This window comes from Equus quagga, chromosome 15 (genome assembly GCF_021613505.1).
Source record: "Equus quagga isolate Etosha38 chromosome 15, UCLA_HA_Equagga_1.0, whole genome shotgun sequence".
NCBI classification, from domain to species: domain Eukaryota; kingdom Metazoa; phylum Chordata; class Mammalia; order Perissodactyla; family Equidae; genus Equus; species Equus quagga.
The window spans coordinates 91,236,510-91,261,397 of NC_060281.1; the positions used below are offsets into that span (position 1 = coordinate 91,236,510).

General features: G+C 47.2%; 1 protein-coding gene across 2 annotated transcripts; it reads left to right on the forward strand.

The window, feature by feature from the left end:
- Nucleotides 1-12,909: 12,909 nt before the first annotated feature.
- LOC124226887 (cationic amino acid transporter 4-like) lies at nucleotides 12,910-24,859 on the forward strand. 2 transcript variants are annotated; one of them, XM_046640676.1, is made up of 5 exons: nucleotides 12,910-12,954; nucleotides 21,865-22,886; nucleotides 23,341-23,933; nucleotides 24,193-24,301; nucleotides 24,402-24,859. In XM_046640676.1, the coding sequence occupies exons 2-5, from the start codon at nucleotides 21,905-21,907 to the stop codon at nucleotides 24,569-24,571; spliced, it is 1,854 nt and encodes a 617-aa protein (XP_046496632.1). In that variant the 5' UTR covers nucleotides 12,910-12,954; nucleotides 21,865-21,904; the 3' UTR covers nucleotides 24,572-24,859. The 2 variants fall into 2 exon arrangements, with proteins under 2 accessions (XP_046496632.1, XP_046496633.1); XM_046640677.1 differs by lacking the exon at nucleotides 12,910-12,954 and adding an exon at nucleotides 13,226-13,327.
- The last annotated feature ends 29 nt before the right edge of the window (nucleotides 24,860-24,888 follow it).

Here is a 24,888-nt window from a genome sequence, read left to right on the forward strand (position 1 = left end):
TTGAGTTGTAAGAGTTCTTTCTCTGTGCTGGATATAATCCCCTTATCAGATAGATGATTTCAAATATTTTCTGCCATTCTGTGGCATCACTTTCTTGACGTATCCTTTAAAGCACACGGGTTTTTAATTTTGATGAAGTCCAATTTATTTTTTTTTCTTAGGTTGCTTGAACTTTTGCTGTCATGGTTAAAGAAACCATTGGGAGAAGGAAAAATGGGTAAAGGGGGTCAATTATATGGTGATGGGTGGAACCTACACCTCTGGTGGTGAGCATGTTGTAGTGTATACAGATGTCCAATTCTAATGTTGTACACCTGAAACCTATACCATGTTATAAACCAATGTTACCTCAATAAAAATAAAAACTAAAAGAAAGAAAGAAGCCGTTGGGTAACCCACAGTCATGAAGATTTACTGCTATGTTTTCTTCTAAGAATTTATTGGGAGTTTAGCTACCCTACTTCATAGCGTTGCTGCCTCGGCATCCATTTTGTGTGGACAAGCAGCCTGCAGGGGCCTTGAAGTGACAGTAGCCCCTCCCGGGAGTACACGCCCTAGACAACCACTGGCAAAGTTGTTACCAGTTTCACTTCTGTGGGACTTGAATTCCCAACTGGATGCCAATTCTGTTACCAATTTAGCCTCCCTCTGCTGGTCCTTGAACCCACAATCAGAGGGGACCCGAGGAAGAATCCACGGGTGGGACTCGAGCCCACAGTGCCCAGCTCTTCCTTGGAGGGTTCTTTCCTGTTCAGTCTTGTAGAGTTAAAACGAGACTGAAGCTGAGCATTCACTAGCACACACTTTATTTAATGGCCAAAGAATAGAAAAGCCTGAGCAAATTTGACAAATCAGCTTCTCAGCTCTGGGAGGATTAAGCAGCTGTTATAAGGGGTCAAGATAATGAAGGGGAGGAATATTCATAGCAATACAGGCAACGGGCAGGGTTTTCTGGGGAATGGCCTGCCACCCCTTTTCTTCCCTTATTTGGCCTGAATTTCCTGCCATGGCTGCAGGTATGTGTGTTATGTAGCGTGATGATGTTTTCCAATGAGCATATAATGAGCTGCAGGGTCTGTGTTAGGTCAAGTCAGACTGTCATGTTGCCTTTAACCGGTTTTAACTGTTTTTGACCATGTGTCTCAGCCATCTTCTTCTTCCTCTCTCTGTGGTTTCCTGTATGCTCAACATAATATGTTAGGCTTGTTCTGAGCAGGGTTGTGGTTAATGTCCTATGGAGTTGGGGGGCCAGGTAACTGAGTCACCAGTAAATATCAGTTCCTAATATGACTCCTGCAACTTCCCTGTGAGAGGCATTCTCCCTGTCTCCCAGGGCCTTCCTCCTGTGCACTCCTTGGATAAGATCCCTGCAAACCTTACCAAAACCTCCTTTGGTTTGAATTGACCAATCCATACCTAGCCTGGGAACCCCAAAGCACTCTGCCTGTGGACCCCAATAAAGGCATATGCCCCAGGTTCCACCCTGCCCTCTGCCTGCACCTCCAGGTGTGTCCCCTCTAGCTGTGCTATGGACCTTCTCCAGGACCTGTGAGTCACAAACTTCTCTATTTCAATTCTTTTGCAGTCTGTTGTTGAACCCAGGCTCACCATCCAATGCCCCCAGGGCTCTACTCAACAAACGTTAATTTGACAAAGTCACAACACGTGTCACGGGCATACCTAATTTTATTGTGCTTTGCAGATATTGTGTTTTTTACCAAGACAGTCAGGCAAAATGAGGTATATATATCCTCCTGGACTAAGGAGAGGGAGACAGAGACCTGAGACTTCAAAGGGGGAGAAGAAAATTTACAGGAAGATGAAAAGAGTTCATATTTGGTAAACAAATGTTTGTGTTGTTCCATCTATAGACAATGGGACCCGAAAGAGATCTTTTGATAAAATGGCCCTTGCTAGATGCCTTCCTGCCCCCCACACCTAGAATTATCCATGGTCAGAGCTCCTCCTGGGACAGGCCCTTCCAGCTTAAATTCTTTTAGGCAGTTTGGAGGAAGGTCAGATGTTCCTCCAGAGTCTTCTGAGCCTTGATTGTCTTCAGCTCAAAATACTCTGCATACCGATGCAGGCTCACTGAGCCAAGGAGTTGAAAGAAATTTCTTGAACTCTCAGGGTCTGGTAGTAGTGCTCCTTTATTCAGAGAATAGCATGGGGACAGGACCCATGGGCAGTGAAGAGCTGCAATGGATTGAAATTTATAAAGCATAGGTATGTGAGTTATTTCTTTAAAAGACAAAGGAAAGATCATGCAAAAAAAATGTTATCAGTGCAGGTGGGGTCTGTTAGCAGGTGGTGCTATAACTTCGGATAGAATCAGGTCAGGAGGTCCTGTATTTCCCAGAGGAGGATATAGATCTGCACGTAGGGCCAGACGCCTTGTGCTTTTCTCCCTGGGGCAACCTTGATCCTCACCACATGCCACAGTGGCACATTTTGGGGTGTCCTTGATGTGGGCTCAGTGAGCTGAGGAGTCAAAAGAAAGATTTCTTGGACTCTCAAGGTCTGGCAGTAGTGCTCTTTTATTTAGAGAATAGTGTGGAATAGCATGGGGACAGGACCCATGGGCAGGAGGAACTGCTGCAAACATGGGTTGAGCGTAGGGCTAAATTTAAGGCATAGGCATGTGAGTTATCTCTTTACGAGACAAAGGAAAGAATAGGTAAAAACAAGTTGTTAAAATGGTATCCGTGCAGGTGGGGTCTGGTTATTGGGTGGTCCTGAACTTTTAGATAAGAATCACACTGGATTAAGTAAATGGCAAAAACCACCACCTTAAATATTATCTTCAGCTAAAGACAAAGGAAGATGTTGGGGGGGGGGGGCGGTCAGTCACATGAGGTTACCAGACAGTAAACAACTTAAGTCCTTGCCTTCTCCATTAAGAGTTTCCAGAGATAAGGCCATCCCCCCTTCCTCCTGGTGCAGAGAGGGAGACACCCCCCACAGATGGAGACTTCCTTCACAAATGCAAATATCTCTCATCAAAGGGCAAGCAAATTCCACTCCTCAGAGCCTCCTTCTCATCTGCAGTTTTTAAAAGTAACCAGCCTAAAATAATCCTCATCAGCCTGCCCTGAGCCCCATCTGTTCCCTTCTCTGAAACTTCCCTGGAAGTTTTCTTACCACCCAAGGTGGGGTGGTGGGTTCCTCTGCCCCCCGCAAGGCATGCCAATAGTCAGGAGGCAAAGAGGTAGGAGAGAGAGGACTTTTTATTACAGTTTGCTAGCAAGAGGGAAGATGGCCAACTCATGTCCCAAAGAACGGTCTTACAGAACAAAGACTACAGGCCAGTTATACAGGGGGCGGGTCTCTGGTGGGGCCTTCATCTGATCTGTGGGTGGGGCAGGCATCTGGTCTCGGTTTCTCATAGTCTTTTATTTTACTGGATATGGGTCAGAAAATGGAGCAATGTCCCATACCCTGATCTTTCAGTTGCCATTGATGATGGCTATCAGCATAGGCTCTCTGCTCCAGGGTTGTCACATTCCTAAGGAACTCAGAAAAACAAAGTTATCAACTTACAGCAGCTGGAAGGGGCCATAAAATCTACAGAGCATTTCTGGGCTAATCAAAGGTCATTCCGAGTTACAATATGGTTTCTTTTGTACAATATGGCTTCCCTTATGTCAACCTTGTGTTGAGCTGGTATTGGTTTCACATATTGAATGCTGAGCTGGTGACTGTGAAGAGAGAAAATGAGTTAGTAGCTGAGTGGTCAGGAATCTGCAAAGGGAGAAAAGAACATAGATTAGAATGAGGATGAACAAGCAGATAGGAAGGGATGGGAGCCCATCTGCTCCACGCCATTAAACCAGTTCCGGATCCTGGGAATGAGTCAGTCCAATGAAATGGGTGAGCTTCATTTGTCTGATGGAAAATGCGAATCTTCTCTTTATAGATGGAAGTTAGATACTACTTGCCCTATTTGGTTCAAATAAAAGCAACATTTTTCACCAATGATTGCACAAGCTCCTCACTGCTGAGCCATCAGTGTGTCCAGAGCAGGTCAATTGTGGGAGACCACAGAGGCTAGGCTGTTAATCTCTGACTGAAGTATTTTCTCCATCACCATGGAGAGATTGAAGATGGCCTTTTCTAACTCATAATTTCCAAAGCTGGGGAATAAGATTTTTGTTACTGAAAATAACTCAAGAGTTGTGATAGACAAGTAGGTTGCCTATGACTTCTCAACTGGCACGTTCATGTGGCACAATTTTATGAACAAAGGAGCCCAAGTTTCCAATGTGGCTGGCATTTAGGGTGGAGTATCTGGTGACAGAAGGGGCCAGGTATCCAAGTCCACATCGTCCTGACCAATTAGCTGGGAACCCTTTCAATACGTTGTTGTCACATAAAATAAAAAGACCAGTGTGTTTTACAGACAAGGTTAGAGCTGAGCCTGTAGTTTCCAGGGTCCAGAGTGTTCCATGACCTTTGCCACTGGTACTGTTGGTACATAAACGTCTCCATTTCCATGCCCTCCTGTCAATCTGGGAGAGAAGAACAGATGCAGAATAGCTGGTACAGGAGGCCTGCAGCCTGATTTGGGCAGCTGTAAAGCTTGGTCCTGTCACCTGACCAAATGAGTCCAGAGTTTGGGTCCACCAATATATTGTTTGTGGTATTGGGCACCTTAACCATGCGGGCCACTGCAATACCCCAAGTTATACAAAGGAGGCTCATAAGCCATCCAGACCCTTTGGTGATTTGGCAAATATTTGTCCAAAGGGAATAGTGTTAGTGTCACAGTTTCCTTGAGAAGTTTGAAGACGCCACCTGTGGACTCAAACCACAGAATTCAATTGTAATACTGTCCTGATATGTCACCAAGGAAGAGTCCATTGTCATGTTTACTTTAAATGCAAAGAGAGAACTTTTCACCAATTATCTTTATCTTGGCAAGGGACAGTCCTGTATAGGCTTTCTGGGGCCCACATCACTCACCAGGAGAAGAGGCAGAGTGACGTCTTCCTTGTCGTGGACACCATGCCCTGTCGTTCATCCATCTTCTGTGCTTAGTCCACCAGGTGTTCACATCAGCAGGAACAGAGACCACTTCAGGTTCTTCTGTGCTCTCTAGCTGTTGACATAGCCAACAGTCAGATTAGTTAGCATGGCCAGGGTTTGGCAAACTGGCATAGGCGGGTGTTTGGTCTCTGCTCAACCTGGTGAGAAACAGAGAGTTAGTAAGAGCAAGACAGAGATTGGGAAAGAGCCCAGAGTGGAAACTTAGAGAGGGGGAGTGGACAGATAGAGACCAGCGCTCTCCAGTCGGCTTTCTAAATAAATGACTAAAAGGAATATATATACTTGTTAATAGGAAAAGGTGTGTGTGCATTGGGAGTTTAAAAAGCAAAACGGGGGCTGGCCTAGTGGTGTAGTGGTTAAATTCATGCACTCCGCTTTGGCTACCCAGGGTTCACAGGTTTGGATTCCAGGCACAGACCTAGCACTGCTCGTCAAGCCATGCTGTGGTGGCATCCCACATACAATAGAGGAATATTAGCACATATGTTAGCTCAACAACAATCTTCCTCAAGCAAAAAGAGGAGGATTGGCAGCAGGTGTTAGCTCAGGGCCAATCTTCCTCACAAATAAATAAATAAAAATAAAAGCAACGAGGACATGTAGTTGAAAGCTAGGTTTCTTGATCCATGATCTTGGGAAAAGCTGTCTACTCCATGAGGCCAGCTGCTTCTGGGATCCTGGAATTGGCCCTGGAAATCCTTAGTTTAAGGTCACCTGTGGGGACTGTCTCCCAGTTGTCTTGAGAGTGATGTTCTGGGTCTATTTTGGCGTGGCTTGCAAGGGTCCAGGAAGATTTTTCCTTTATTTTGAAGGCAGTGTAGGTGGTCAGTAGGACTTCAAAATGTTTTTCCCAGTAAGGTGACAGCACATTTTTTTCTTCTAAAGTCCTGGATAGACACACGATCTCCTGGTCTAAAGGGATGGCAAGGCTTATCAGCAGGTGGAGGCCACACCTCTTTTACCTGTTGATCATATGCTTCAAGTAGACTACTGAATTTTTGTCTATAGCTAGTCATAGCATCAAATTGTTTACTGAAATTCTTATAATCATTTAACCCAGGAATGGAAGGTTTAGAGATGCCAGTAGTCATTGGGCATACAAAAATTATTTCAAAAGGAATCAATCCATGTCTCCTATTTGGAGTTTTCTGGGTCTTTATAAGAACCAAGGGCAGAGCTTCTCTGCATTTAAGCCCGGTTTCTTGCCAGACTTTTCTTAAAGTCCTTTTGACATCTATAATTTTGCATTCCACTTGCCCTGATGACTGAGAATGATACAGGGAATGAAATTTCAATGAGTACCCCAGAGTTTCTTCAAGCAAGTGGTTTACTTCTGCTGTAAATGAGCTCCATGGTCTGATTCAATCTGTAGAGGAAGCCAGAACAGGGAACAACTGCAGTTGTTAATTTCTGTCCCACTGTAGTGGCCTCTGCACGTCTAGTCAGATAGCATTCGGTACATCCACTAACCATGCAGATGATAACTGTAGGGGAGGAAGACACTTCCTCTACCCACTCTGGGTCCTTCTGGACAGGCAACGAATTAAATTCACGTGAGACAGAATAACAGGAGAAAATTGAACAAAGCCTTGTAACGTGTATATGTGGGAAAGACTCAGGCAAACTGAGCAACTCGCCAAAATGGCAGAGGTTCTCATCTTAAATACCCTCCTCAGCTAAAGGCAAAGGTGGATGTTGGGGGTGGGGGAGTCAGTTAGGGGAGATTACCAGAAAAGCACAGTAAACAAGAGTAAGGTTATTATGCAGATTTAAGCCCTCTCTTTCTACATTGTTAAGAGTTTCTAGAGATAAGGTCACCCTCCCTTCTTCCTGGTACAGAGAAGGAGACACCTTTACAGATGGAGATTTCCTTTACAAATGTAAATGTCTCTTAACAAAGGGTAACTCCTGCTTTTCAGAGTTTCTTTCATGTCTGCAGTTTTTAAAAGTAACCAGCTCAAAATAATCCTCCTGCCAAAGAGATGTATTTGGGGTGGCCAATTCCAGTCCCCCACATAACCAAACGGTGAGAACGGCCTACAGCTGGGGCAAGTCTGTAAAGTCCATTTGGAGTGCCACACAGGGCAGTGCGGGCCTGGGAGGACTTCCTGGGGCACCATGTCATCTCCTAGAATCTTGATAAGGTTGGCAAGTGGTGCACTGAGAAATAATTGGGTCAGAAATTTTGTGGATGCCAGGGAATACCAATTGTCTTTTGGTTCCTTAACTATCCCCTATCTGCACATATGTCCCATTTGGAGGGAGGTAAGTGCAACCTAAAAACTCAAAGGAAAAGGAGCTACAGGAAGTCCCTTGGGCCCACTGTCTAACCCATGTGATCACTGTTTGAAATAGGCAGGAATTAAGTGACCGTTAGCAATGGCAGTTCCTGCGGAAGTTGAGAATCTGGGGGATTTCCAAACTGTGCCCACAGCATGGCAGACTCCAAAAGCATATGTGGAGTCCATGTACAGAGTGGCAGTTTTCCCTTTTGCTCATGTGCAGGCTCTAGTGACAGCCATGATCCAGCAGTTTGGGTGATTTTACAGTGGGCAAGGAACAAGCTTCAAGCATTTCATGTGGGGAAACTAAGGCATAACCAGTTATGTTTCCCTGGAAATTCCAGTTACAGGAGCCATCACAAAACAGACGTCAGTCTGGGTTGTCTAAAAGGGTGTCTGAGAGATCCTCTCATGGCTTTGAGGCCATTTCTATGTTGCAGGGCAATCATGTGGGATGGAGTGGGGCTCTCCATCATCAGAGAGGGGTAATAACGAAGCTGGACTCAAAGTGTCATGACAATGTAAGATGATGGAAGGGTTAGTGAAGAGCACACTTACAGGTGGTGTATGGATCTGTAGAGAGGTGTTGTGTCCTGTGAACTTGGAAAAGAGCAGACACAGCCTGGGGAACATAGAGATGACTGGGAGAGCCTAATGTTAGAGTACTGGCTTTGTCAATCTGCGTAGCAGCTGTGGCCACCACACATAAGCATGAGGCATACATGATGCCACAGGGTCTAGCTGGCATAAAAATATGCTATAGGACGTGTCTGAGAGGCAAAAGACTGTCCTAGAATGCGGGCAGCAGTTCCATTATTTTCATGGCAGTATAGATGAAAAGGTTTGTCAAAATTTGGTAAGCCAAGAGCCGGGGCTGTGGACAAAGCTGATTTTAAGGCTTCACAGGAGTTTCATGGCTCTGAAGGCCAGGAAATAGGCTGTGGGGTGATATCTGGGAGAAGAGCACACGGAGGGTTAGCAAAGGCTGCAGAATCAGGAATCCACTGGGGCAGTGACCAGCTGCCCCTAGATGGTTACATAGCTGTTTCTTCATTGTGGGGAGAAGGGTGGAAAAAATGGACTCAAGGCATTTGGGGTGAGCTGTTGAATGCCTTGACATGGCTCCTGTCCCGAGTAGGTCCCAGTCGTCTGCACCCACTGAGGTTCAGATCTGGAGGCTTTATGGCCTCAAGCAGCTCATGACTTCAGGAGATTGAGGGGTCTGTAAGGGCTCCCTGTTTACTCTGATTACAGAGTAGAAGGTCGTCCACATACTGAACAGGAGTGGAACCTTGAGTGAAGGCTACAGAATCCAGGTGGGCTGTAGGATTGGGGAAAATATGAGGGGGACTCATAATATCCCTGAGGAAGGCAAGTCCATGTTAATTCCCTCCCTTTAAGCATAAATGCAAGAAGAACTTGTGAGTCGGGGTGCAAAGGAATTGAAAAGAATGCTGAGCAGAGGTCAACTCCTGTCACCCAGGCCGTACCAGCAGGAATTGAGGTCAGGATGACAGGAATTACAAGACTTTATGTCTGAAGCCTAGAACAAATCTATAGACTTGGTTCCCATCTGAGTGAAACTTGCCTTCTTTTTTCACTGGCAATTCTCGACGCAAATAATCCATAACCAATCTAGATATGAAAATTGGAGTGGGTTTATTATGAGCCAGCCCTAAGGACCATATAGCTCAGAAGAGCCCTTTCACAAAGGAAGGGAACACTCCGAAGAAGTGGGGGTGTACAGAGTGGTTATATACTGTCAAAGAGTGTGCAGCACACGTGAATGGAACGTGCCTTTTCCAATAGCCATGAGATTGCTTTGCTGGCACAGCAATTCGGTGAACACAGCAGGTCTGTGGTTGCAAAGTGGGTGGTCACACGGTGAGCGCAGCAGGTCAGCGATCAATCCTAGGTGTAGGGAGAGATGCTCATACTTAAGGAAATGCTGATGGGCAAGTTACATCCTTATCTTTAAGGGCATTGTTCTTTTCTTTGGGACGTAGTAAATACTTAAAGCAGATTTATAGTCCATGCTCAACAGGCCACATCAGACCCTATTAGGAAAAAAAGGCCAGGCTGAGTTAGTTTTAACCAAAATGGCTTCCTCATATACTCCATATATCCTATTGTTTGTCATTTGTTTGTCACAAGATTGGAGTGTTACAGGGGAAGGAAGTAAGAACTAGTCCACCCTGTTGCACAAGGGGTCTCTTATAGGTTCAGTTCCTCACTCTGTGTCTCTGCAGAGCACGTATTGGACTACTGATATACACAGTTCATTGTTTGTCTTAGTAATGTGCATGGTAACAATCCTACTTCATTTGCATCTGTGGCACAGAGACTAACGGGGACATCATTTAAAGACTCATTCTCTGGGGCTGGCAGGGTGGTGCAGCAGTTAAGTTTGCACGTTCTGCTTCTCAGCGGCCCAGGGTTCGCTGGTTCAGATCCCGGGTGCAGACATGGCACCACTTGTCAAGCCATGCTGTGGTAGGCGTCCCATATATAAAGTAGAGGAAGATGGGCACAGATGTTAGCTCAGGGCCAGTCTTCCTAAGCAAAAAGAGGAGGATTAGCAGCAATTAGCTCAGGGCTAATCTTCCTCAAAAAAAAAAAAAAAAAGGAGCAGGACAGTCTCTCTCCAATGCCCTGGTTTCCTGCAAGACCTGCAAGTGTCTGGAGGTGAATAGGGAGCCCTCTGAGTGGGCTTCAGTTTCCTCTCACAGTTACATTTCTCCTTCTCTAAAGATTCGAGTTGTAAAGCTAGAAGAGTTGCTGTTAATTCTTTTTTTTCTTCTGCTTTCCTGCTGACTATTTTCAAAGAACTGTGTAGCAGCCTCCATTATTATGCATAATGGCTGCCCTGACCCACCAACCACACTATTGAGTTTGTTTTTTTATATCAGGAAGAAAATTTCCTACTAAAGCAGAAATTGGGCAATTCCTGTGTTTGGGGCTTCCGGGTTCAATGCACTGCGGCTTTGAAAAGTTTGTATGAAATGTTCCACAAAGGCCTTTGGATGTTCCTCATTCTGAGTGCATGATTCCATTTTTGGCCAATTAACTTTAGGAGGAAACAGCTCTAAAATGGCTCCTATTCACCCTTGAGTGTCATCCTCGAGCAGAGCCACTTCCTGGTCATTTGCAGGAGGGCCTGGGAGAGGGTCTGGCCCTCTATTTCCCCTGTGAGGGGGTTTCCTCCAGTGGGCCCCCTGGCCTGTCTGATAACTACAGTGTAATCCTGGGCTGGAAGAACCCCCTTAGCAGCCAGCCACGATCTCCGTGGGTGGGATTATGAACAGCCACTGACCTTTCTAAGTCCTCTCTAAATTTAGTGGGATCTTCTGACCATGGAGGCAGGAGAGGTTTATAATTTCATAGATGGGCTGTGTCCAGGGGACATGAACTGTCTGCAGCGGAGGTCCAGGGCACATCCACAGGGGACCCTGCGTGGACTGCCTGATGCCAGCAGAGCCTGATGACAGAGCCCTGGAAAGCAGGAGGACTTGGAAGGGGCAGCAAATCAGCCTTCCTGCCTTTCCTGGCTGCTTCCACTGAATTCACTTCCTGGCTTCAGCATTTACACCAGTGACCTGTGTGCCCCTAGCTTGGGGGTCAGGCCTGAGGGCCCCCTGTGAGTCTCCTAAAGAGAGGGCAGTGAAGATGGGCAGCTGGATGCTGTCTGGAGGAGTTGGGGTTTTAGGATCTAAGGGAACTGACTGAGGAGCTAAGTCTTGAGAGGGGGAGTTGAAACCAGGGACCCAGAGACCCCCCAGATCTTCTAGGGGCTCAGGGACAGGGAGCTGGGGGTACAGGGGAGCACACGAGGGAGGAGAAGGGGAATTTCCCTTAAATTTGCTTTTTAATCTTTGTTCTAAGTGTGACTTCTGTTCTCTCATTTTATTAAGGGATTCCCTAAGGCTAGCCGTTATATTTTGGTGGGTTTTCTTTTCAATTTGATCTTCCCATAAATATCAGTGTCAGCTGCTTGTGAGGAGAGCGCTCTCAAATAGTTTTCAAATATAGACTTTTTTCCAATTCAAAGCATCCATCATCGGACCATTGATGAGGATGATCTCCATTTGTATATTTATTCCAATAGCAACTCAATGCAATGAGCCTTTTTTTAAAATTTTTTATTGAGTTAATGATCGGTTACAATCTTGTGAAATTTCAGTTGTGCATTAGTGTCTGTCAGTCGTGTTGTAAGTGCAACCCTTCACCCTTTGTGCTCACTCCCCCGCCCCCCTTTCCCCTGGTAGCCACTAATCTGTTCTCTTTGTCCACATGTTTAAATTCCTCATATGAGTGGAGTCATACAGATTTCGTCTTTCTCTATCTGGCTTATTTCGCTTAACATAATTCCCTCAAGGTCCATCCATGTTGTTGTGAATGGGATGATTTTATCCTTTTTTATGGCTGAGTAGTATTCCATTCTATATATATATACCATATCTTTATCCAATCATCTGTTAATGGGCACTTAGGTTGCTTCCGTGTCTTGGCTATTGTAAATAATGCTGCAATGAGCATAGGGGTGCATGGGACTTTTGGAATTGCTGACTTCAAGCTCTTTGGATAGATACCCAGTAGTGGGATGGCTGGGTCATAAGGTATTTCTAGTTTTAATTTTTTGAGAAATCTCCATACTGTTTTCCATAGTGGCTGCACCAATTTGCATTCCCACCAACAGTGTATGAGGGTTCCTTTTTCTCCACAACCTCTCCAACATTTGTCACTTTTTGTTTTGGATATTTTTGTCATTCTAATGGGTGTAAGGTGATATCTTAGTGTAGTTTTGATTTGCATTTCCCTGATGATTAGTGATGATGAGCATCTCTTCATGTGTCTACTGGCCATCCGTATATCTTCTTTGGAGTTCATGTCCCCAGCCCATTTTTTGATCAGATTTGATTTTTTGTTGTGGAGGTGTGTGAATTCTTTACATATTATGGAGATTAACCCTTTGTCGGATAAGTAATTTGTAAATATTTTTTCCCAACTAATGTGTTTTTTTTTGTTTCAATCCTGTTTTCCCTTGCCTTGAAGAAGCTCTTTAGTCTGATGAAGTCCCATTTGTTTATTCTTTCTATTGTTTCCCTCGTCTGAGGAGTTATGGTGTCCGAAAAGATCCTTTTGATACTGATGTCAAAGAGTGTACCACCTATATTCTCTTCTAGAAGACTTATTGTTTCAGGTCTAATCTTTAGATCTTTGTGCCGGAGTCCAGCTCCAGCAGAGTCCAGGTTCCTGAGGGATGAATTGCGTTGGCAAAGGGAATGAGACTGCACACCAAGTTGGTGAAAGCAAGTCTGAAGTCTTTATTTTCAAGCGTGCATTTATATATACTTTGAGGATTATATAAGCGTGTGGGGTACATCTATTTTCTCTCCTGAAGTAGCTTGGTTTTTCCCCATGATATCATTTTACTTCCCTAATTTATTTGGGTCATCAGCAATTTCTAAAGGTTACTTCCCTTATTCAGTCTTGGGAAAGAGCTGTTCTTTTCATTTTCTGGGTAAGTACAGTTAATATTTATAGATCTCTACAGTATTCTTTGCAGGGGACGAGACTCGGGTTATGCTGGAGGACGGAACAAGCCCTGGGGCAAAGGTGAGCCAAGGTACGTCTAGACCAGGCACATACAGGTCCCCACATCCTCCTATATGACTTCCACACTGAGACATCTGACCCTTTAACCCTCTTTCCTCAGCAGGGCCCTGGGGATGTTGAAGGAGTGTTAGTCAGAAGAGGGTCTTTCTTGTCTATTACAGTGGGATTCACCTTTCCCAGCAGATTCCCCTGGGCAAGCACAAGCGTCATGAAGAGAGCCAATACAGCAACTAGTGACAGCAGTTTGAGCAAGGAGGGCCCTCAGCCATTCCTGCTGGGTTTGCTTTGTAACTCCCGTGCTTTGTGTGCCCCGACTGTGTCACTGGGCTGCAGTGGTTGCAGGATGGCATCCGGCATCTTTGATCCATTTTGAGTTTATTTTCGTGAGTGGTGAAAAAGAATGGTTAATTTTCATTCTTTTACATGTAGCTTTCCAGTTTTCCAGCACCATTTGTTGAAGAGACTTTCTTTCCTCTATTGTATGCCCTCAGCTCCTTTGTTGAAGACAAGCTGTCCATAGATGTGTGGTTTTATTTCTGGGCTTTCAATTCTGTTCCATTGATCTGTGCACCTGTTTTTGTACCAGGACCATGCTGTTTTGATTACTGTAGCTTTGTAGTATGCTTTGAAGTCAGGGATTGTGATACCTACAGCTTTGTTCTTCTTTCTCAGGATTGCTTTGGCAATTGGGGGTTTTGTTGCCCCAGATGAATTTTAGGATTCTTTGTTCAATTTCTGTAAAGAATGTCATTGGGATTCTGATTGGGATAGCGTTGAATCTGTAGATTGCTTTAGGTAGAATGGACATTTTAACTATGTTTATTCTTCCAATCCATGTGCATGGAAGGTCTTTCCATCTCTTTATGTCATCATCCATTTCTTTCAGGCAAGCCTTGTAGTTTTTGTTGTATAGGTCTTTCACTTCCTTGGTTAAATTTACCCCAAGGTATTCTATTCTTTTTGTTGAGATTGTGAATGGGATTGAGTTCTTGAGTTCTTTTTCTGTTAGTCCGTTGTTAGAGTATAGAAATGCTACTGATTTATGTATGTTGATTTTATACCCTGCAAATTTGCTGTAGCTGTTGATTAATTCTAATAGTTTTCCTATGGATTCTTTGGGATTTTCTATATATAAGATCATGTCGTCTGCAAACAGCAAGAGTTTCACTTCTTCATTGCCTATTTGGATTCCTTTTATTTCTTTTTCCTGCCGAATTGCTCTGGCCAACACCTCCAGTACTATGTTGAATAAGAGTGGTGAGAGTGGGCACCCTTGTCTTGTTCCTGTTCTCAGAGGGATGGCTTTCAATTTTTGCCCATTGAGTATGATGTTGGCTGTGGGTTTGTCATATATGGCCTTTATTATGTTGAGGTACTTCCCTTTTATACCCATTTTATTGAGAGTTTTTATCATAAATGGATGTTGGATCTTGTCAAATGCTTTCTCTGCATCTATTGAGGTGATCATGTGGTTTTTCTTTCTCATTTTGTTAATGTAGTGTATCATGTTGATTGACTTGCAGATATTGAACCATCCCTGCGTCCATGGTATAAATCCCACTTGATCATGGTGTATAATCTTTTTAATGTATTGTTGTATTCGGTTTGCCAAAATTTTGTTGAGGATTTTTGCATCTATGTTCATCAGTGGTATTGGCCTGTAGTTTTCCTTCTTTGTGTTGTCCTTGTCAGGTTTTGGGATCAGGGTGATGTTGGCTTCATAGAATGTGTTAGGGAGTGCTCCATCTTCCTCAATTTTCTGGAATAGTTTGAGAAGGATAGGTATTAAATCTTCTTTGAATGTTTGGTAGAATTCTCCAGAGAAGCCGTCTGGTCCTGGACTTTTATTTTGGGGGAGGTTTTTGATTACTGTTTCAATTTCTTTACTTGTGATTGGTCTATTCAGATTCTCTATTTCTTCCTGCTTCAGTTTAGGGAGGTTGTAAGAGTCTAAGAATTTATCCATTCCTTCTAGGTTGTCCAATTTGTTGGCATATAGTTTTTCATAGTATTCTCTTATGATCCTTTGTATTTCTGTGGTATCTGTTGTGATTTCTCCTCTCTCATGTCTAATTTTATTTATTTGAGTCTTCTCTCTTTTTTTCTTAGTGAGTCTGGCTAAGGGTTTGTCAATTGTGTTAATTTTTTCGAAGAACCAACTCTTTGTTTCATTGATCCTTTCTACTGTCTTTTTTGTTTCAATATCATTTATTTCTGCTCCAATTTTTATTATTTCCCTCCTTCTACTGACTTTGGGCTTTGTTTGTTCTTCTTTTTCTAATTCTGTTAGGTGTCGTTTGAGATTGCTTATCTGAGATTTTTCTTGTTTATTGAGGTGAGCCTGTATTGCAATGAATTTTCCTCTTAGGACTGCTTTTGCTGTGTCCCAAATGAGTTGGCGTGGTGTGTTTTCATTTTCATTTGTCTCCAGATAATATTTGATTTCTTCTTTAATTTCTTCAATAATCCATTGTTCAGTAGCGTGTTGTTTAGTCTCCACATTTTTGCCCCTTTCCCAGCTTTATTTTTGTAGTTGATTTCTAGTTTCATCACATTATGATCAGAAAAGATGCTTGATATTATTTCACCCCTCTTGAATTTATTGATGCTTGCTTTCTTTCCCAAGATATGGTCTATCCTTGAGAATGTTCCATGCACACTTGAGAAGAATGTGTAACCTGCTGTTTTTGGATGGAGAGTTCTATATATATCTATTAAGTCCATCTGGTCTAACTTTTCATTTTATTCTATAATTTCCTTGTTGAGTTTCTGTCTGGATGATCTATCCATCGGTATTAATGGGGTGTTGAGGTCCCCTACTATTATTGTATTGTTGTTGATGTCTCATTTTAGTTTCGTTAATAGTTGCTTTACAAATTTTGGTGCTCCTGTGTTGGGTGCGTATATATTTATAAGTGTTATGTCATCTTGGTGGAGTGTCCCTTTTATCATTATATACTGCCCCTCTTTGTCTTTCTTTATCTGTTTTGCTTTGAAATCTATTTTTTTCTGATATAAGTATGGCAACACCTGCTTTCTTATGTTCATTATTAGCTTGGAGTATTGTCTTCCATCCCTTCACTCTGAGTCTGTGTTTGTCTTTGGGGCTGAGGTGTGTTTTTGGAGGCAGCATTTTGTTGGGTCTTTAATCCATCCTGCCACTCTGTGTCTTTTGATTGGAGAGTTCAATCCATTTACATTTAGAGTGATTATTGAAATGTGGCAGCCTAACACTGCCATTTTATCACTTGTTTTCCAGTTCTCTTGCATTTCCTTTGTTTCTTGTCCCGTGATTTTTGGACTACTGATTCAGGTAGGTAGATTGCTATATTGGCTTTCTTCTTGTTTGTAATTTGTGTCTTTATTCTTGTTGTTTAGTGGTTACCAAGTGGTTTGTATAAAACATCTCATAGATGAGTTAGTCCATTTTCTGATAGCCTTGTATTTCCTTAGATTAAGACGTTCCATCCCTTTTCTCTTCCCCTTCTAGGTTGTTATTGTCACTTTTTTTTCCTCTTCTTTCTTCTGTTGTGAGTTTGTGGTTAAAATGACAAGATTATATTTATTCTTGGTGTTTCCCTTCCTTTTATCTTTAATGTTGTACTTAGGCTTTGCTAACCTATTCTGATGGAGAGCTGCAACTTTATCACTTTGCCTTTCTACTTATCTCCTTTGCTCTGGGTTTTGTAACCCCATTCCTTTTTTTGATTTTTCAGGTATGAGAGTCTTCCTGAGCATTTCTTGTAGGGGAGGTCTGGTGGCAATAAAGTTCCTTAACTTTTGTTTATCTGGGAAAGTTTTTTTTATTTCTCCATCATATTTGAAGGATATTTTTGCTGGATGGAGTATTCTTGGCTGCAAGGTTCTGTCCTTCAGAGTTTTGAATATATCATTCCACTCTCTTCTAGCCTGTAAGGTATTTGCTGAGAAATCTGCTGACAGCCTTATGGGGCTCCTTTGTAGGTTGTTTTCTTCTGCCTTGCTGCCCTTAGTATTTTCTCTTTGTCATTGACTTTTGCAGGCTTCACTACTATATGCCTTGGGGTTGGTCTTTTATGTTGATAAAGTTTGGAGATCTATTGGCTTCTGTCACATGGAGTCCCATCTCTCTCCCCAGGTTTGGAAAGTTCCAAGCCATTATTTCTTTGAACAGGCTTTCTGCCCCCTTCTCCTTCTCTTCTCCCTCTGGGATACCTATAATCTTTATGTTGCATTTCCTAATTGAGTTGGATAATTCTCGGAGAGTTTCTTCATTTCTTTTTATTCTTAGTTCTCTCTCCTCCTCTGCCTGCAGCATTTCTGTATTTCTATCCTCCAAATAGCTAATTCTGTCCTCCATATTATTGACCCCACTGTTCAGAGAGTCCAGATTTTTCTTAATCTCCTCCATTGTGTTCTTCATCTCCAATATTTCTGATTGGTTCTGCTTTATAGTATCAAGCTCTTTTGTAACATAGCTCCTGAACTCGTTGAGTTGTCTATCTGTATTCTTTTTTAACTCATTGAGTTTTTTAATGGTGGCTGTTTTGAATTCATTGTCATTCAGGTTATAGATTTCATTGTCTTTGGGATTGTTTTCTGGGTACTTGTCATTTTCCTTCTGTTCTGGAGATTTAATATATTTTTTAATACTGCTTGATGGCATGGATTTGTGCCTCCGCATAGAGATAGAGTTTAGTTACTGCTTCCACTTGCTTCTACTGGAGTGTGTGGGGGGGAGCAGCTGTTTAATCTGTACCAACCAGGATCCCTGTCACCTGTTGCTGACCAGACCTGGGCCCCTCCTCATAGTCACAGTGGTCCTGTGGGGTCTCTCATCAGTTGTGGGGACAATCCCAAGGGGGCGTCAGGTTGCTGCTGCCTACTTTCACAGACCACCTAGACGTGCTCCCTCCCTAGGGTCTGCAGTGGTGTTATGGACTTTCACAGCGGCCAGGAGCAGGTTCACCTAGATTCGCATCTCTGTCACTGTCAGGGCCTGCAAGATCTCACTTGTCCACTATGGGCCACAGCAGAGCTATGGGCATCTACTGCAGTCTGTGGTTAGCTCACCCAGCTGTGCTACTTTTGCCTCAGGGCCTTCGAGCCTTATGATTGCTGGGTGGGGCCTCTCCACTAACGATGTGCAGAGGCTTTCGCTGTGGCTGCTGTGGGACCATGGATTTTCCCCCTGGACTGTGGAGGAGGGCCGCTGGGGCTCCAGCCTGCCCCTGCCCACTCACACAGGCTAAGTGGGTGTCCCTTGCCCCCCCGGGACACTGCCAGAGTCTGTGAGTCAGAGGCGGCAGGTGTGCTGCTGCTCTGCCCAGGATCCTCCTGTCCCAGAGCCTCCCAGCATTCTGAATGCTGGGCGGGGCCTCTCCACTAATGCCAAGTACAGGCTTTCCCCACAACTGCTGTGGGACGATGGATTTTCCCACTGGGCTTAGGGGCAATTTCAGGGGGCTTAGGTAGGGCTGTAGTCACCTGTTTCCACCATCGCTCCACCAGTGCATGCACACACCTGCCCTTGGTGCCTGGCAATGCTATGAGTGTGTCTGCTGGAAGCAAGTCACTTATAGGAACTAGGCTGTCCAGGGGTTAGGGGTCGGAGAGTTTTCACCTATCTCCACCTCCTCCTGGGGGGAAGTCCATTCACCTTCCGATGTATAGCAGCATGGGTCTCTCAGGCGTCCTGAGATGCTGTGTGGATATCCTTTGTTGACTGATGAACGTCCAATTAGTTATAGATTCGAAGAGGGAGAGACAAAGAAAACTGCTCACTCTGCCGTGTTGCTGATGTCACTCTTCCTCTATTTTCTGTAGGATGCCACCACAGTGTGGCTTGATGAGTGGTGCTATGTCCACACCCAGGATCTGAACCTGCGAACCTTGGGCCATCAAAGTGGAGTAAAGGAACTTAACCACTATGCCACCAGGCTGGCCCCTGCAATGATTTTTGTATATTGATATTGTATCCTGCACCTTTGCTAAAATTGTTTATTAGTTCTAATACTTTTTCTGTGGATTCCTTAGGTTTTTCTCTACATAAGAAAATGTCATCTGAGGTTAGAGATAGTTTTGCATCTTCTTTTCCAATCTGGATTCCTTTTATTTCATGTTCTCACCTAATGGCCATGACCAGAGCCCATAGTAAAATGTTGGGTACAAGTGGTGAGAGGACCTCCTGAGGCTGCTCCTGAGCAAAGGGAAAGCCTTCAGTCTCTCTCCACTGAGCACAGCAGCCAAGGGGTTTTCGTGGATGGTCTTCATCAGTTTGAGGGTGGTCCCTTCTATTCCAGGTTTGTTCACTGGTTTTTTTGGTGTCCTTTGAGACAATCATGAGGTTTTTGTCCTTTATTGTATTAGATTGGCATACTACATTGACTGATTTTCATATGTTAATCTTGCATTCCTGGGATAAATCCCCCCTTGGTCCTTTTTATATGTTGCTGGATTCAATTTGCTAATATTCACTTGAGCAATTCTGCATCTGTATCCACGTTGGTCTCTAGTTTTATTTCCTTGTGATGTCTTTGTTGGGTTTGGTGTCAGGGTGCTCCTGGCTGTGTAGGATGAGGTGGGGAGTGTTCTCTCTTCTTCTGGTATTTTTGGTGCTTTCTCTTCACTGCATCTCCATGTGTTGCTCTGTGTAACTGCCTTGCTCAGTGGGGTCCAGCACTTGGCCCAGCTGTGTCCCTCAAAGCTTACCATTTACTGCATCTACCATGCTTGACCATGAGTATCCACTGGATGTTGGCCCCTGTGAAGGGGGGTGTGGTGAGAGCCCCTCTCTGGGGAGATGAAAAGTCAGTGCTCTGAAACCCTGCACACCAGCTCTCAGGTGGCCGTCAGTCAGGCCTTGGGGGAGCTCCTGTTACACAACTGCCCTGGCCTCTTGGTTGGAAATGCATTTTTCTGGGTTTCTGTGAAGGCGTTTCAGAACAAGGAACATCTGCTTCCAGGGCTGACTCCTTCTGCACCTCCCTCCTGTGTGGCCTAAACATAACAGCAGACATTCCTTGTTCTGAAACGCCTTCACAGAAACCCAGAAAAATGCATTTCCAACCAAGAGGGCTGGGCAGTTTTGTAATTGAAGTGGGAGCCCATCTGAGAAGCTCCTCAAGACAACGTCAGCCAAATACCAGGGAGCAAGGGGCTGGCTAAGGCAGAGTGCTCCACGTTGCACCATCTTGCCTGGGAGTCCACCACCCTGTCACCAGCCCACTGAGCCATACAGCCTGCAGGTGCCCCTAACGTCCTATTCCACAAACCACATAGAAACCTGACAACATGGAGAGAGTTCTGGGGGAAGAGGATGACTGTTTGGGTTTTGCTTTCCTTGGATGGATTGTCCTCATTTTGCTGTAAACAAGTTCACACCCTGTGACACCAACCTTTCCACTTTCATAGGAGTGGGAAGAGCAGAAGGACACAGACCCCTCAGTCCCAGAAATAAATAAGCCTGAGGGGTTTTTGTTGGTCACGTGGTGAGACACGTGATGTGTCCCCATGATGCAGGGACTGGCATGGAGCAGATGCTTAGTCCACGACACCTCTCAAGGATATCCACAAGTGGGGAGCCATCATTCAGTTCCCCCAGGCTTGACAATTACTCCTGGGCTAGGAGGGGCTGCCATTGGTGTCTGAGGGGCCCTAGGGGTACCCCAAGCTGGAGGGCTAGAGGTCATCCCCAGGGGTCTGCTTGCCTCCTTTCAGGACACTGTCTGTAGCTGGAAGCTCAGAACAGCCAGCAAGAGCTCTGCCAATTCACAGAACACTCCCCACAGCCGGGCACTCCCTCGTCAGTGGGTGAGGGTGGCTTACTGCCATCCCATTGTGCCAGAGGTCAGGGACTGCCCAGGGCCTCTCAGCCACATTCAGACCCTCATCTTACCAGCGTCTTGCCTGACTCCTGCAGCCCCCACACCTCCCAAGGTCCAGGGGCCTGGATGGTGCCCAGCTGATGGGGTCTGTGTGTTAGGATGAGGAATCATGTAGGGTGTCAGCAGCAGTGTTAACTGGGTGGGATCCAGATCCCTCCCAGACCTGGACCTTAGCCTCCACCCACCTCCTGAGGCCACCCCGGTGACCTGGGCTAGTCAGTTTCCTGGAGGCCTGAGCTTCCTCATCTGTGAACTGGGCATAGTCATAGGGCTTCCCCAGAACCTGGGCAGCTCTGGCCTTGACTGTGTGAGTTGTGGGTAGGGTGATCTGAGTGCATGTAGGATTGTGAGGCAGGGTCCAGTGCTGGATCTGGCGCCCAGGGGTGGGGTGGGCCCTGTGCACTGAGGGGCAGCAATGGGGACATCAGGGCAGTGAGAGCAAGTCCTGTGTTGTTGAACTCAGCCAGAGAGGTCATAAAACCTAGGGTACCTAGGGACAGGGGTGTGGCAAAAATGACTCTGGCACTGATGAGGCAGCAGTGTGTTGAGGTGCAGGGGAGGGAATCAGGGCCTTGTCATTGGGTGCAGGGCCCAGGGTGCCCCCCACTCCCAGTGGGGTGAAATGATAGACCAAACTGGCAAGGCAGGGGATGGGGCATGAACATCGTCAGGTGGCCACCTGGGCAAAGCCCAGGGCCACAGAGTCACTCCAATCCTGGGTCCTGGGAGCCTGGCCCAGTTCTTGGGAAGCCTTGGATTTCCAGCATGCTCTGGGATCCCAGACCACGGGAGGGGTTCCTAGCTGGGCTCCCTGGGGCTGCCCATTCCCCACTCCCAGGGCCCCTCTAAAACACACCCTCTAGGCAGGGCAAAGTGATCCCCATGCTTCCCTGTGGCCTCCTGCCCACCCTGCTGCCAGGCCCTGAGCCTGCCTCATCCAGCCCTGCAGCTGCCAGTGGTTCCAGGCTTGGGTCCTCAGGGCAGGGTCAGAGCAAGGACTGAAGGCTGGTCAGCACCTGGCTTGGCAGCCTGTCACTCCTCTCTCACCCTCATAGGTGCCGGCAGCTGACTTGGTGCTCATCTCAGCTGCCCACCATGGCCCGGGGGCTGCCCAGCACCGCCAGCCTGGCACGCTTCTGCCAGAAACTGAACCGGGTGAAGACACTAGAGGAGCCCACCACGGAGACGTCACTGAGGCGCCACCTTACTACACTGGACCTGACCCTTCAAGGTGTGGGTGGTATGGTTGGCTTAGGCCTCTACATCCTCACAGGCACTGTGGCCAAGTGGATGGCTGGCCCTGCAGTGCTTGTGTCCTTCAGCGTGGCTGCCGTGGCCTCCCTGCTCACAGCCCTATGCTATGCAGAGTTTGTAGTGCGTGTGCCCTGCAGGGGCTCTTCCTACCTGTTCACCTATGTGTTCACGGGCGAGCTGTGGGCCTTCCTCGTTGGCTGGATCGTGCTCATCCAGTGGCTCATTGGTGTAGCTGCCATGGCCCGCGTCTGGAGCAGCTACCTGGACGTCATCTTTAGCCACCGCATCCGCAGCTTCACCGAGGCCCATGTGGGCATCTGGCAGGTGCCCTTTCTGGCCCGGTACCCAGACTTCTTGGCTGCTGGCATCATACTTTTGTTCTTGGCTTTCGTCTCCTGTGGAGGTCGTGTCTCTTCCTGGGTCAACCACATCTTCTCTGCCATCAGTCTCATCGTCATCCTCTTCATCATCATCCTGGGGTTTGTCCTGGCCCACCCACACAACTGGAGTGGTGAGGAGGGCGGCTTTGCACCCTTCGGCTTCTCCGGCATCATGAGTGGCGCCGCCACCTGCTTCTATGCCTTTGCAGGCTTTGGTGCCATTGCTGCCTCCAGTGTTGAGGCCCGGAACCCAAAGCGAACAGTGCCTATGGCCCTTGCCATCTCAGTTGGTGTAGTGGCTGGCGCCTACATCCTCGTCTCCACAGTCCTCACCCTCATGGTGCCCTGGCACAACCTGGACCCTGACTCAGCACTCGCTGATGCCTTCCATCAGCAGGGCCATAGCTGGGCAGCCTTCATCGTGGTGGCTGGTGCAATCTGTGGTAAGGGGCCCATCCGGACAAGGTGGGAGGGAACAGGGCAGAGGGGCCTCCAGGGGACACATCTCCCCATCTGGGCCTGTGCTCCCAATTGCATCCTGGGCCCAGAAGGTGCTAATGATTAGACTATCCACCCGGGCTTGTTGGGAGGGACCTACTCACCACCCCTCCCAGTTGTACACAGCACGTTAGTTCTGGGGATGTGCTTCCAGATCCTTCCAGGCGGAAGGACTCAGCCCTCATCAGATTCTCCAGTGGGCCTGTCACCTAAACTGGGATGTCCCATTCCTGGGTGGTGAGGGGGAGCAATCCTGCACCCCACATACATTCACACTTGTTCTCAGAGCCCAGAGAAACTCATGCCCATGTGCCCAAGGGACCACCCATGCCCTGGCCCCAGCAGAAGCCCCTGTGGGTCTGTGCATCATGCTGACCAGTCTCCCACCCTCTGTCACAGCCATAATCACTCTCCTGCTCAACATCCTCTTGTTCGTGCCACGCATGGTCTGTGCCATGTCTGCCGATGGGCTCTTCTTCCAGGTTTTTGCCCGCGTGCACCCCCGGACTCAAGTGCCTGTGGTGGGCATCCTGGTATTTGGGGTCCTCATGGCTTTCCTGGCACTGCTGCTGGACCTCGAGGCACTGGTCCAGTTCCTGTCCATCGGAATAATGCTGGAACTCACTGTCCTGACCACCAGCATTATCATTCTACGCTTCCGAAAGTCCCCTCCATCCAGTTCTCAGGGCCCAGGCAGCCCTGTGGGCACTGAGCAGGCCTCAGCCCCTGAGCCTGGGCAGCTGCGAGCAGCCATGAGGCCCTACCTCCGCTTCCTGGGTGGGTGCAGACCTGGAGCCACCGTGGCTTGGTCCCTCGGTGTCCTGGTGGCCTCGGCCATCACCCTGGACTGCATGCTGGTCTTCGGGGACTCGGCCCTGCACCTCCCGCCCTGGGGCTACACCCTGCTGCTCCTGCTCAGCTCTGCCACGTTTCTGCTCAGTCTCCTCATCCTGGGGGCCCACCAGCAGCAGCGCCGGCAGGACACCTTTCAGGTACTTCCTCGAGCCAGTGCCCACCACACTCAGCCCAGCCAGCTCCCTTCGCCTCTTCCTCCTCTGCCATGGCAGGATGCACCAGGGCCACAGGGCGGGGGAGGCCAGTGCCCCACACCCCTCTGTCTGCATGGCGGGTGGGCCCTTGTCTCCAGAATCTCCAGAGGCAGAGAAAGGATTTGTGGACTCCCAAGAAATCAGGCCCTGTGCCAGCAGCCCTTCCCTGCAGCCCAGCCCAGCCCTGCCCTTGTCCCCTCAGGTTCCCATGGTGCCCCTGACCCCTGCCCTGAGCATCCTCCTCAACATCTTCCTCATGCTGCACCTGAGCTACGTGACCTGGCTGGGCTTCTCCATCTGGTTGTTGATCGGTGAGTGGGGACCAGGCTGGGACCCTGGGGGGCCGCAGGAGGAAGGAAAGCAGGTGAGCAGGGCTGCGACTTGCCCCTCATGCTTGTGCCACCCTTGCAGGACTCGTGGTATATTTTGGCTACGGCATCAGGCACAGCAAGGAGAACCAGCAGGAGCGGCCCAGGTTGATGGCCACACACAGCAGCCTGAAGATGGTGCCAGCCCTGCAGCCCCCCAGCCAGGCACCGGCCCAAAAGCCGGGCCACATGGAGGAGCCAACCAGTCCATGAGGACCACTCGGGCTTCTCTGCCCTCCCCCACCTTCTCAGGAGGCCAAAAGAACTGGCAGTCCCTCTATCTGGGGCAGCTCGGGTTTTCACACCTTGCCATGCCGGGGGGTCCTCAGAACATCAGCCCAGGTGCTGAGCTTTGAGCCTGTGGGAGTGGGCCATGGCCACTGCTGGTGTGGTGGACTCTGCCCAGCGCCATCCAGTTTATGACCAAGTCCAGCTACCTGGGCAGGTGGAGTAGGGCGGGCAGGGAAGAGGCCTGAGCCCCAGGGACCCACAATAATAACAGGTCGGCCAGCCATGTGGCCTGCTGCTTT

What these genes read in the sequence shown, in the direction of transcription:
- LOC124226887 (XM_046640676.1), top strand. Translation starts at nt 21,905, where the DNA reads ATGGCCCGGGGGCTGCCCAGCACCGCCAGCCTGGCACGCTTCTGCCAG. An exon ending in GGTGGCTGGTGCAATCTGTG is followed by an intron (nt 22,887 to 23,340) that starts GTAAGGGGCCCA and finishes CCTCTGTCACAG; the next exon opens with CCATAATCACTCTCCTGCTC. An exon ending in CTCCATCTGGTTGTTGATCG is followed by an intron (nt 24,302 to 24,401) that starts GTGAGTGGGGAC and finishes CCACCCTTGCAG; the next exon opens with GACTCGTGGTATATTTTGGC.